The sequence below is a fragment of the Anolis carolinensis genome, chromosome 2 (assembly GCF_035594765.1).
Source record: "Anolis carolinensis isolate JA03-04 chromosome 2, rAnoCar3.1.pri, whole genome shotgun sequence".
NCBI lineage: Eukaryota > Metazoa > Chordata > Lepidosauria > Squamata > Dactyloidae > Anolis > Anolis carolinensis.
In genome coordinates this window covers 12,155,671-12,169,711 of record NC_085842.1, presented here as the reverse complement: position 1 = coordinate 12,169,711, position 14,041 = coordinate 12,155,671, and the positions used below count along the sequence as shown (strand labels likewise).

General features: G+C 43.0%; 1 protein-coding gene across 1 annotated transcript; it reads right to left on the bottom strand.

The window, feature by feature from the left end:
* Positions 1 to 3,804: 3,804 nt before the first annotated feature.
* LOC103280835 (beta-1,3-galactosyltransferase 4) lies at positions 3,805 to 8,412 on the bottom strand. Its single transcript, XM_008121066.3, has 2 exons — positions 7,892 to 8,412; positions 3,805 to 6,691 (listed from the first exon to the last, which is right to left on the bottom strand). Exon 2 carries the CDS (start codon positions 6,633 to 6,635, stop codon positions 5,580 to 5,582), a length of 1,056 nt encoding a protein of 351 aa, XP_008119273.2. The 5' UTR covers positions 6,636 to 6,691; positions 7,892 to 8,412; the 3' UTR covers positions 3,805 to 5,579.
* Positions 8,413 to 14,041: the final 5,629 nt, after the last annotated feature.

Genomic DNA, 14,041 nt, shown 5'->3' with positions numbered 1-14,041 from the left:
TCTTCCCTTTATATTTCCCTGGTACTTCTTTTTTCTCTCTCTTAGTTTTCTTCCACTGGTGCAATTTGGAAGGAAAGAGCTTCTTATTTCTGAAAAAATAGAGTGTTTATGTGGAAGTGTGTGTGTGTTGGGGGGGGGGATGACTGAAAAATTACTCACAGAAACACCAAAAAACTCCCTCCCCACATCTCCCCAGTTCTCCCTTTCTTTAGCATTCACTCATAACCTCCCAGCGACCATCCAGCCCAAGCCCAAGAAATCTACAGTCCTGCCCTGCAAAGCAGTCTATCCACCTTCTGTTGAAAGCAGCAGCAGACTGGGTCTGAAAATATTGGCTTCCAAGAGACAAAGGGGGCCCATCCCCAACCATAAGGCTATAATTAAATCTTTATAAGAAATAATCATGACCCAAGCCTAGATAACATATGCTTCAAACTCACATCACTCATATGTTAGAGTTATTTTTATATTCTTAAATACAAAGTATCCTGGAAAATGATTTTATTATTTACTAAAATAAAAATACAACATAAATTTTAGTTTCATACCATAATAATATTGGAACCTCTGTTATATTCTTGAACTACTAAAATGTCATTAACATTTTAAACATATTGTCTAATGTTGCTATCGGGCAAGCTGACACACTGACCAGTCTGCCACTAGCTGAAAGGAATGGGAATGGTTGTAGAGAGGCAGCATTTCTTTTGCATAGCAATAATAATTCAAAGAGTTTGGCTAGATTCCTACAAACAAAACAAGGTAGAAACAGAATACTAAGATTAAAAGATGACAGGGGAAATTAAGAACATCAGATAATGAAATAAGTGAAATTATGGCAAGTTTTTATGAGAAACTTTATGAATGTAAAGATACAGTTCAACAAGATGGACTTTTAAAGGAAAGCATAGACTCACAATCACAAATAAAATTAAATTAATTTGCCAAATAGTCACTGTTGAATGTTTTTAGGTTGAATGTTTTTATGTTGAATGTTTTTATGTTGAATGTTTTATGATGAATGTTTTTTATATTGTGGAATGATATTTTAAATTGTAAGTCGCTCAGAGCACTCTGGTGGAGAGCCACTAATTAAGAAATAAAGTGAAGTGAAGTGAAGTGAAATACAGTAGAGTCTCACTTATCCAAGCTAAATGGGCCGGCAGAAGCTTGGATAAGCGAATATCTTGGATAATAAGGAGGGATTAAGGAAAAGTCTATTAAACATCAAATTAGGTTATAATTTTACAAATTAAGCACCAAAACATCATGTTATACAACAAATTTGACAGAAAAAGTAGTTCAATATGCAGTAATACTATGTAGTAATTATTTTATTTACGAATTTAGCACCAAAATATCACGATGTATTGAAAATATTGACTACAAAAATGCATTGGATAATCCAGAACGTTGGATAAGTGAGTGTTGGATAAGTGAGACTCTACTGTAGCACAATGACGAATTCAGAAATTGAAAATGCAATAGTAAAAAAATGAACTCAGCCCCCAGGCTAGATGACATCACCACAAATTTTTACAAAACATTTAAAGTGGAAATTATTCCGATTTGGTCATACTTTTTAACAAAATTATGGAAAGAGGTGAGGTACCAAATACTTGGAAAAATTCCGAGATACTTACAATATTAAAACCAACGAGACTGACCCTTATGCATGCAGACCAATCTCCCTCTGCAACATGGACTACAAAATTTTTACTAAAATCCTAGCAACAGAATGAGGGAAGTAATCTCCACAATTATCCATAAAGATCATTATGGATTCATAAAAAACAGGAAAATAGCAGACCTCATTAGAAATATTCTAAAAACTTTGAACCGTGCTGCAGTCAACTGTTTCAAAGGGCTTATTTTAAAATTGGATTTCTGTAAAGCATTTGACTCAATAAATCATAAATATCTAAATATTTAAGTGAGGAAAGCAAAAATGGGGGGGGGGTGTAAACTAGGCAAAGAAATAAAAGAGTTATACAGCAGAAATAAGACAGTTATAAAAGTAAATGGGTCAGACAAAAGACAAATTACCATAAAGTGTGGAACTAAACAAGGGTGCTCACCTTCCCCAGCATTGTTTGCACTGGCTATTGAGCCATTAGCAAATTTAATTAGAAAGGAGCAAACCATTAAAGGATATAAGGCAGGTAAAGAAGAAATTGAAATCAATCTTTATGTGGATGATGTCATGATAATTTTAAGCAAGATGAAGAAGTCGCTAAACTCCATGGTCGAAATAATTAAGGATTTTGGGGAATTTTCTCACAATTAACTTCAGGAAATCAGAAATCCTCCATAAGAACCTAACACAGAAAGAACTAAAAACTGCCCAAAACATTACTGGCATGAAACTGGGGAAAAAGAAGCTAAAATATCTAGGAGTAAAAATTCCAAAAGATTTAAACAACATTATTCAAACAAACTTAAATCACTTGTGGAAAAACACAAGCAAATTATTCAATACCTGGGGAATAATAATAATAATAATAAAACTTTATTTATACCCCGCCACCATCTCCCCAATGGGGACTCGGGGCGGCTTACATGGGGCCATGCCCGGGAAAAATACAATATAACACAATATAATTTCAGGACAGCACTACAAGACAAAAAAATTGTAAGATGAAGATCTTACCCAAATTTCTATACTCTGTCAGTAAATATCCCCAGCAAACTATTCAGGAAGTGGTACAGGTCCATCAAAATATGGGTTGTGGGAGGAGTAAAATAGAATCTCTAACTTTATATTTTATTGTACCCAAGAAATGGGTGGATGGGGAGCCCACTCCCTGGAGTTGTACTATGAGGCATGCCAAGGGATCATTTATAGGAGAGAAAAAATTAATTAAAAAGCTCTTTAAAGGTTAGAGGCTGGCCCCCTACTCTCAAAAGTGTACATTTGGAAGAAATGGCAAAATAAATTACAAATAAATAAAATAGCTCTTTTTCCTGGAAAACAAAGACAAAACATTTAGGAACTTAATAAAAAAACCTGAAAGAAAACAGTGTAAATAAGGTTGGAAACTTCTTAGAACCCACCTGAGAACTAAAAAAAAATGAGATAAGATAAAGGACAAATGTGAAATAAAGAGCTGGACAGCATAGCTAGGCTTGTCCCAAAGAACACAAGAAATGAAAAAGAAAGAAGCAAAGAAGCCCCATTAGATAGAATTATTAGCTGGAAAATAAGAAAAAGAGAAAGGAATTATTGAGGAAATTTATAAGGAACTAATAGCCTTATCCTACAATGCAAAATATACCTTAGTAGAGGCTTGGAAACAAGATATAAACTTTGACAATTTAATCAGGTCTTGGATTGACAAAACCCAAAAAATTAAACAGCTAAGGATCAAAGAAACACAAAGGAAAATAATTACAAAATGATATATAACTCCTTGCAATTGGCATACATTATGGGAAACATTTCTAATAAATGCTGGCATAAGTGCGGGGAGATTGGGACATTTTCACATATGTGGTGGGATTGCACTGAAATCCAAAAATATTACAACACAGTCAGAAAAGTAACAGAGGAAATAGCAGGGCAAAAATTATATTGAAATAAATCCCCATTTCTGTCCCTCATCATAGAGGTAAAGGTGAGGAATAAAGAATGGACAGAAATACTAAAATTTCTGATATCTGCCGTAAAAGCTACAATTGCCCAAGGTTGGAAAGACAAAACAAGGTCCTAGAAACATGGTGGACTTAGCTCTCTGAATATTTAATTAACGACTTTATCAAAGGAAAAAATAATTATTTGAATAGTTATTCAAAACAAGACTAGAATAGGAAATAGTATTGTTTAATGGACAAAATGGAAAGAATGATATGTACAGAATTTTGAGCCAAGCCATCCAGACGATTAAATTGATATATTGATATAAACTGACCCAGGTGGGGGGCAGGAAGAAGAGAGGATGGGGTGGGGGAGGGATTCAAGGAGAAATTGAGGATCTATATTGAAAAGCAAAGTACAAACTGATCCTGGAACTCAATTACAAAAGCTGTAAATAGTTGTCTATATTGATTTAGAGAAGGTTTGTACTGTAGTGCATTGTTATCTCTATAATTTTCAGAAATCTATATATTCTATTCTATATTCTATTCTATATTCTATATCCATAATAAAAGTGAAAACCTGTATGTGTGTATGTGGCAAGGCTGTCTGCTCAGACTGACAGCCTCCAGCCTCCACAAACAGGCTTCAGTTCCCAGTGCTGAGGAGCCACCAAGTCACTCCATCAACTGACATTGCAGGTTACAGTGAGCACCATGAACATGTACCCTCAACCCCTGCCAATGTCCTCCCCAAACACTACAGCCCACCACCCAAGGAATACTTTCATTTGGGGACCATTTAATCCTAGATTTTGCATTGTCCTCCACCACAGGCAGGCATCCCAGGGTTCTCTATTGATGTGGAATTTGCATGGCTCCGTCTACTGCCCTTCCCTTTCAAATCTATCTGCATAACAAACACAGAAGAACTGAGCAGCAACTACACTATTGGAGGAGTTTGGGGAATTGACTCCACATGGTGGAAGTTGTAGTTCACTCTGCATCAAGTCAGAGCACTGTGACTCCTACTGGGGAATTTAGAGGAGTTGTAGTTCACCTACACCCAGAACACTATGAACCCAAACAATGATGGGTCTGGGCCAAACTTGCCATGCATACCTGATATGCCCAGATTTGAATACTGGTGGGTTTGGAGGAGAATTGGCCTGGACATTTGGGAATAGTAGGTACTGGGATTTATAGTTTACCCGCAATGAATGAGCACTCCAAACCCCTCCGATGATGGACCAGGACCAAACTTGGCACACAGAGCCCCCATAACCATAGAACATATTGGACAAGTTTGAGCAAAAGTAAGTTATAGTTCACCTGCATCCAGAGAAACAGTGACCCCCACTGACAATGGACCGGGACCAAACTTTGCACAGAGAAGCCTCATGACCAACTGAACATACTGCAGAGGTTTGTGGGAGTGGGCCTTGATTTTGGGAGTTGTAGTTCACCTGCATGCAAAGAACACTGACCCAGCCAATGACGGATCTGGACCAAACTTGGCACGCAGACTTAACATTGCCTGCTGTGGATACTGACAGATGTTTCGGGACACTTGCCCCAGAAATCTGGGAGTTGTAGTAGTTCACTCCCATCCAGAGAGCACTGCAGCCAGGCGATGACCAGCCAACAACAGATCTGGACCACACTTGGTATACAGACCCAAAATGGCCAACTTTGAATTCTGGCAGGGTTTGGGGAGGATTGACCCACGATTCTGGGAATTGTAATTCACCCACTCCAAACTGAGAATACCTAACATTCAAAGACAAATAATGCCTTCTTCAGATAACCCGGGCATTGCTGGGTCCCCAAGCTAGTAAATAATAAAATCCAAAAAGAAAAAAAAATCAACAGGAGCTGAAAGACCAAGATAGATGGACGGACAGATGGAGAGATGCCCAACAGCTTGACCAGAGCCTCGGCCACAGCTTGACCTCTAGCTAGCATGAACTTTCAGCCGGCTGCCCCTTTGTCCAGAGACACTTGGCTCACAAGGCAGCCATCCAGGCCAGGGCCTTGCACCTCAAGTACCCCAGTGCCCACTGCCAGACCTGGCATGTCTCCTTGTAGGGGGTGGTTGAGTCCCAGACAGCTGCCATCTCAACAGGGGTCACCTTGTGTACGCTGAGGAGAACCCCCTGGTAGCAACAGCGGTCTGGCGGGAAGTAGGCCCCGCCAGTTAGCCGGGCCAGATGCTGGGGGACAATGCCTGCCCAATGGGCACAGAGCCCCACGAAGATGTCCTCCACAGGCACCAGGGGCACATGGCGGGATGCCCCCAACAAAACGGGCACAGCAGCCCCTGAAAGGACATAGACTCCACCGCCGCAGTAGGGAGGAAAGTGCCCCGCTGGATAAAGGCTGGCGGGGATGTAGTGCCTGCTGCGGGAGTCCCGGTTGGGCCAGACCCGCCAGTGGATCTGGCCTAGGTATGTAAATGTCAGTGTGGTGCGGTGTTCCAGTTCCTCAGCCAGGCCGGGCAGGTTGAGGAAGATATCATCATCTACCTTGACCAAGAAGAGGGCACCAGGGCAGTGGGTGGCTGCCCAACCCATGAGGGACAGTGTCTTCAGTGTCAGGTTGCCGTAGGTGTCCAAGAAGCGGCCCTGGACGAGGTCGTGGTGCTCTGCCGCCTCCCGTTCTAGCACTGACTGAAGCGAGGGTTCCCGGGGCAGCCCCAAGGCAAAGAAAGTCCGGACCATGAACTTCCCGGCCCAGTGGGCCCCTCCCCATGTGGACCGGATTGCCTGTCGCTGAGTTGCATGGTGAGGAGTGCTGACCACCAGGACCAGGAGAGAAGGAGCCCTGGGAGAGCAAGCCTTTGGTGTTGGCAGAAGGAGGAAGTCATCTGAGGAGGGCAGGAGTGGGGGGCTGATGGGGTGTCCCCCTCCCGGCATGAAGTAAGGCAGTGAATGTGAGAGCAGCTCCTCATGGCCCCCACTGATCAGGAAGCGAAGGGTCAAGAGAACCATCATGGTGGAGAGCAGTCCCCACAGCAGCCGGGGACGATAACAGCGTTTTGGCCAGACTGACAGAATCATCATCGAGGGTTAAAGATCCAGGGGAGGATGGTCAGTAACTGGCCAGAAATGGAGGTGCCCTGTGAAAACAAGAGGAAGGTGAGAAGACATTGGAGTATGTGAAGAAGGAAGGAAGGCAGGCAGGCCAGACCCGCCACTGACTGACCAGTTGGCCCCTGCCCCCAATACAAGCCCCATCCTTCACTTCATTCCAGTAGTAAAAGGCTAAACAGATTCATACAGTTGGAGTGGAGCCCCAGACCCCCTTCTGCCATGCAGGAGCACATAATCAATGCCCCTCCTGACAAATGGCCATCCAGCTTCTGCTTTAAAAATCTCCAGAGAAGTAGACCAGCTCCTTCAGCTGCTTCTCATATGGCTTTGCTTCCAGACCTTTGACCATTTCAAGTCACTCTCCTCTGGACATCTTTTATCTTGTCAATTCCTTATTGAATTGTCATGCCCAGAACTGCCTTTAGGGTTGTTATTCCAGGTAAAGTCTCAATAAAGCAGAAAAGAGTAGAGCTGTGACTTCCCTTGAGCTAGACACTAGACTTCTATTGATGCAGATCAAGTCACATTGACCTTTTTAGCTGCTGCATCATACTGTTGGCTCATGGTCATCTTGTGGTCTACAAAGACTCCTAGATCCCTTTAACACAGACATCCGTCAAGTCAGGTGTAACCCAACCTATATCCTATAGACCAGTGGTTCTCAACCTGTGGGTCTCCAGATGTTTTGTTCTTCAACTCCCAGAAATCCTAGCAGCTGGTAAACTATCTGAGATTTGTGGGAGTTGTAGGCCAAAACACAAGGGGACCCACAGGTTGAGAACCACTGCTATAGATTCAAATTGAGTTTCCCCTTGCTTTCCAACATGCTTGAGACCAGAAGAGTTTGGGGTTTTGCATATACATGAGTAGTTTGGGGCTTAAGTCTAAACATGAAATTCACTGACATTTTACATATGCCTTATTATACAAATAGCCAATAGTTGTTTACAAAATATATCTGTAACAATGTTGCTCATGATATATATTGGACCTTCAGATATTAAAAATGTCAGTCTCTCAGCCACCCGTGGGGATAATTTTGGATTTTGGAGGACAATACAAACTAATTTCAACAGGGCTGGATTTATAATAGTGAACAGGCTTGAGCAAATTTTTCGTTAGTTCGTTAAATTCGTTTAAAATTCGTTTCGTAATTACTTTTGAATTGATATTGAAACATCTGCTCACTGCCTTACAAATATTACGAATTTGAATAATAAAAGTACCTTTTTTTCGTTTGTTTCTGATGTCTTCGGATCGCCCCCCCCCTCCCCCCCCCCCGCGGGGACCACACCGGCTCAGTAGAAGCCTTCCGCGAAGCAGGGAGGGAGTGAAGAGAAGAGAGAAGAGCCATGCCTGCCTGCGCTTGGCCTTCTCCTCGCCCTGGAGCCGCCGTTTGGTTTTGCTTCTTCAGCCAGGCTTAAAGGGGAATACCAAAACAAGGCTTGCCTTCCTAAACGGAATCCTTAGAGCCAGAGGATATCCCTTTAAGAGATATCTCCACTGAGGAGATCTCCCGGAAAGGATTCTGGCACCAGCTCAATTGCAACAGATTCAGTGCCATGTCATGTGAGCTGTAGTTTTACAAAGTCCCTAGCCTTCCCTGCAGAAGAGAGCCAGTACCATGCCAAACTACAACTCCCAGTTTTCTGTCAAATTGTTTTGGATTTCAACTCCTACAATTCCTAACTCCAGACATGGGCAAAGTTTGCCCTTGCCTGGTATAGAAGCATTATATTCTTCTCCAGACATGCGAACAGTATTAAGTGTTAAATCTTGGGCATTTTTTCCTTTAATGCTAAAAGTTCATAGGTTGTTCAGCAACAGCCTACTGGCTGGGTTGCTATGAGTTTTCCGGGCTCTATGGCCATGTGCCAGAAGCATTCTCTCCTGACGTTTCACCCACATCTGTGGCAGACATACTCAGAGGTTTTGACGTCTGTGCGAAGCTAGGCAAGTGGGGTTTATATCTGTGGAAGGTCCAGGGTGGGAGAAAGAACTCTTGTCTGTGGGAGGCAAGTGTGAATGTTGCAATTGGTCACCTTGATTAGCATTGAATAGCCTTGCAGCTTCAAAGCCTGGCTGCTTCCTACCTGGGGGAATCCTTTGTTGGGAGGTATTAGCTGGCCCTGATTGTTTCCTGTCTGGAAATCCCATTTTCTGGGTGTTGTTCTTTTACTGTCCTGATTTTAGCTTTTCTGTAGCTAAAAATGCATATAAAATTGATTCTATAGGGAGGATAAATGATTGGATTTCAACTCCTACAGCTTAGCTTTCTCTGCCAATAATGGTACCATACCAAACTAAAGCTCCCAAGATTCTGTAGCAGTGAGCCATCTTGGATATTGTAAGGGATTTATTATTATTATTATTATTATTATTATTATTATTATTATTGACACAACGATGTTGTATGACACAGCAAATATTATTATTATTATTATTATTAGACCTTGCTCCCAGGAAGGTGCCTTCGCTGTGGCTCCCAACTTATCTATCTACCTTTCCACATATTCTCCACATTGTGTGTATGTGTATGTATATTATATATACATGAGCCCCGATGGCGAAGTGTGTTAAAGAACTGAGCTGCTGAACTTGCAGACCGAAAGGTCCCAGGTTCAAATCCCGGGAGCAGAGTGAGTGCCCGCTGTTAGCTCCAGCTTCTGCCAACCTAGCAGCTTGAAAACATGCCAATGTGAGTAGATCAATAGGTACCGCTCTGGCGGGAAGGTAATGGCACTCCATGTAGTCATGCCGGCCACATGACCTTGGAGGTGTCTATGGACAACACTGGCTCTTGGGCTTAGAAATGGAGATGAGCACCAACCCCCAGAGTCAGACATGACTGAACTTAACGTCAAGGGATACCTTTACCTTTACCTATACACACACACACACACACACACACATATATGCAGGGACTGTCAGGCTCACTTCAAAGGACCAGTCTGAACGCAGATCAAAGATAGCTGCTCTCAAATCCAATCTTTATTGAAGAATACATGGCTTTGGAAAAGTCGAGAATGACCTAATGTTTACATACATCCATTTTTATCACCTCTGATGCAACGTAACACCACACGCAAATATCATCATCAAACCCCACCCTCTGGATCACATTACTACTATTCCCACACACTATACCAATTATAATTGTTTATACTTTCAACCCTGAGTTCCCAGGCTCATACTATCTTCTCCCGCCGGGTGCTTTCAGGGTTATTTATGTTATGACGCCAGGTCCAGGGCTCGGAAATTCAGCCCTGGGATCTGGCTCCATGACATGGCGCCCTCGTTTTCTTCATCCTCCTCTTCGGTTCTTCTTTCATCACAATCCTGAAATAAATCAAACAATAACTCTATGTGTCCATTTTGTCCAAAGTCCCCATATACTTTTTCAGTAAGTTGCGATGGAATACTGGGTGTATTTTCCCTAAACTCTTTGGCAATGCCAACTGGAAAGTTACTTCATTGATAACACCCTGTATTCTGAATGGTCCAATATATTTGGGGCCCAATTTTCTCGAAGGTAGCCCCAATTTGATGTTTTGGGTACTTAACCACACTAGATCTCCTTTCCCTAATTTATCGCCTTCCACTCTTTTTCTGTCTGCGAACGTTTTATACTTTTTATGTGCCTCCTTTAATGATGCAGTCACTTGACTCCAGCATTCTAGCATTTGAGCTTTCCATTTCCCTGCCCCTGTTTCTTCATCCTCTGTCCATCTTGGCAACTGGGGCAAAGGCTGTATTTCATACCCGTAAACTACTTCAAAGGGAGTTTTATTTGTTGCTGAATGTATAGTCGAATTAAAAGCTAGTTCCGCAAAAGCCAGCCACCTAGACCAGTCATTTTGTCTCATGTTAGAGTACATTCGAAGGAACTGCCCCAGTGTCTGTTGAGTACGTTCTACTGCCCCGTTTGTCATGGGGTGAAAAGCAGAACTTAGACTCCTTTCTGCTCCTAGCATTTCCAAGAATTTTTCCCAAAATTTTGCTGTGAATTGAACTCCTCTGTCACTGACCACTCTACTGGGACATCCATGAAGTTTGTAAATATGGTTTATGTATAATTCAGCTAGTTTCTCTGCCGATGGTAATTTCGTCAGTGCTATAAAGTGGGCCTGTTTAGAAAACAGGTCTAATACTGTCCAAATATAACGATGTCCTTTGCTAACCGGCAGTTCCCCCACAAAATCCATAGCTACACATTCCCAAGGTCTGGTAGGTTCCGCTACTGTTTGTAATAATCCCATTGGCTTCCCTCCTCTCGATTTATTTCTGGCACAATCGTCACATTGAACAACATGATTCTTTATGTCCTTCCTCATTCCTGGCCACCAACAATGTTTTGCTATTGCCTTTGTTGTTTTTGTAATTCCTGTATGACCAGCGCTCTGGTTATTGTGAAAACGATGCAAAATCTTAATCCTTAATATTGCTGGGATATACAGTTTCTTGTTCACAAACCAAAATCCCCCCTTCTGCTCCCCCTTTTCTGCGTTGGATGCGATCCACTGATCTCCTTCATAAGACTGTTTCAGTTCTTTTCCCCAACTATTTTCCCCGTCGATTTCAACAATAGCAGTGTTCTCTTTTTGGGTTTGCGCTCTTGTCCTGACAACTAAGCCCCATTGTTTATCAGAGAATATTGTTCCCTCTTTGGCTGTGGTTACGCCTTCGTGTTGAGGCATGCGTGAAAGAGCATCTGCCAAGACATTCTGCTTCCCTTGGAAAAATTTTAATTGGAAATCGAACCTACTGAAGTATTGTGCCCATCTAATTTGTTTGGGGGACAATTTCTGAGGCGATTTTAAATACTGGAGGTTCTTATGGTCAGACCAAATTTCAAATGGGATTCCGCTTCCTTCGAGGAAGTGTCGCCAGCATTCTAAGGCTTTTAATATGGCTAATGCCTCCTTTTCCCATATGGGCCAACATTTTTCAGTTTCACTGAACTTCCGGGACAAATATCCACAAGGTTTTAAGTTCCCATTTTGATCCTTTTGCAATAGTACTGCCCCGTATGCACAGTCTGAAGCATCGCAATGAATTATGAAAGGGCTCCTTATATCGGGGTGTTTTAGGATGGGTTCTTTTGTGAAGCATCCTTTTAGGGTTTCAAATGCCTTTTGGCATTCTGGCGTCCAACTCAGTTTGGCGCCAGGAGCTTTCACTTTTGCTGTCTCCCCTTTCCCTTTTGTTTTTAAAAGTTCAGTAAGGGGTGCGGTTATTTGCGCGAAGCCTTTTATGAAGGATCTATAAAAATTTGCAAACCCCAGAAATGATTGCAATTGCCTCCTAGTTTGAGGTACTCCCCATTCTTTTACGTCTGATACTTTAGACGGATCCATAGCTAACCCTTCTGGAGATATCCGATACCCCAGAAAGTCAATTTGAGTTTTATTAAATTCACATTTGGACAGTTTTGCGTACAGCTTTGCTTCCCTTAGTCTCTGCAAAACTTCCCGGACCAATTCCACGTGCTTTTCTTTATCTTCGCTCACGATCAAGATATCATCAAGGAATATGAATACCCCTCGGTACAACAATGGGTGTAGTATTTCATTTATAAGCTGCATAAAGCAACCGCCGCCATTTTTTAATCCAAATGGCAAAATTTTATATTCAAAATGGCCGAATGCGCAGGAAAATGCAGTTTTCCAAGTATCCTCAGGTTTGATTCTTAATTTATGATATGCTTCAATTAAATCAAGTTTAGTAAATATGCTCCCTTTCTTCAATACGGTGATTAAATCCTTTACTAAGGGCATAGGGTATTTATTGTCCTTAGTAATTGCATTTAAATTTCGATAATCGATGCACAATCTTAGGGAGTTGTCTTTCTTTCTCCTAAATAACACTGGGGCTCCGAGAGGAGAATTGGATGGCTTAATGAAGCCTCGCGCCAGGTTCTTATCGATATATTTCCTCAATTCCTCCTTCTCCTGAACAGACATGGGATACACTTTTGGTTTTGGTAAGTTTGCTCCTGGGGTTATTTCAATTTCTACTTCTATATTCCTCTTGGGAGGTAATTTACTTGCCTCTTTCTGATTGAAAACATCCACAAAGTCTCTGTATTCAGGTGGCAATAGCTGTGGGTCTATTTCACCTGCTTCATCTCCCTCGTCCTCCTCTCCTGCAATTTTGCTTATCTCCCATTGCGTCTGTTGTTCTTTAAATGCTAGGCTCTTTCCTCTCCAATCTACTTCAGGATTTGCCTGTTCGAGCCACGGTATCCCTAATATTACGTGGTATGTGGCGATAGGGGCTATCACAAAGGATATTCTTCCTTCCCATTTGCCTATTTTACATGGGATCCCCCGTATTTCCTTTGTAGATACTTCCCCAGCCGCAACTGATCCATCTAGCTGCGAAAATGCAATTGGGGAGTCAAGCAACATCTGCTGGCATTTCAGCGCTCCTGCTAGTTCCGGAGTTATAATGTTCCTAGAACAACCACAATCCACGAATGCCCTGCAGGTGGCCCGGTTCTCTAGCCCCGATAGGCAAATTGGCACTACTAGCATGCGTTTGTCTCGACTCACCAGCCTTTCCGAAGATTTTGGGGCTTGCACCTCCTCCTCCGCACGCCTCCCGGTTGCTGGCTTGGGCTTTGAGGGTTTTGGCGGCTCCCCCTTCCGGGCCCAACATTCTGCTGCTCGATGGCCCGTCTTCCCACATACAAAGCATCCCGGTTTGGGTTTGTTGTCATCTCCTCTGAAGGGGATCCCCGGCCTCCCTCCGGGCTTTTCTTGCTTCCTCATTTCTCCTCGACCTCTCGCCACCGGTCTTTGCTGGCCGCCGCTGCCCCTGAAGCGCTTTACTTGGGCCAGGGTGGATTCAACGCGCCCCGCTAGTTGGATCCAGCCCTGGAGTGTTTCGGGGTCATCTCTGTGCGCTGCCCAGCTAAAAACCTCGGGGCGTAGTCCCTCTTTAAATATCTCCACTTTGGTCACTTCAGACCACTCTGGTACCCTTTCCGCGAGGTGGAGGAATTCCTCTGCGTACTCGGGCACCGTTTTGTCCCTCTGCTTTATTCCTTTAAGCTGGTCTCGAGCCCTCAGTTGCTCTAGCCGGTCTCTGAACCGGTTTTCTAGTGCGGCGAGGAAGCGGGGCACTGACCTCAGGCATGGGTCGCGTCTGGCATGTAGTTGTACATACCAGCTGGCAGCTCCTCTCTTTAGTGTGTTGCCGATGGCTCGAACCATGCTTGCTTCGGAGGGGAATGTGTGTGCATTATCTTCCATGTATCCTCTGATGCTAATGAGAAAAAAGTTCAATTCAGATGATTCCCCTCCGTATTCTAGTTTGAGATCTTCCCTCCTTTGCATCCACTCTGCGGCCCGTTGATGCTGTCTGGGGGGCAT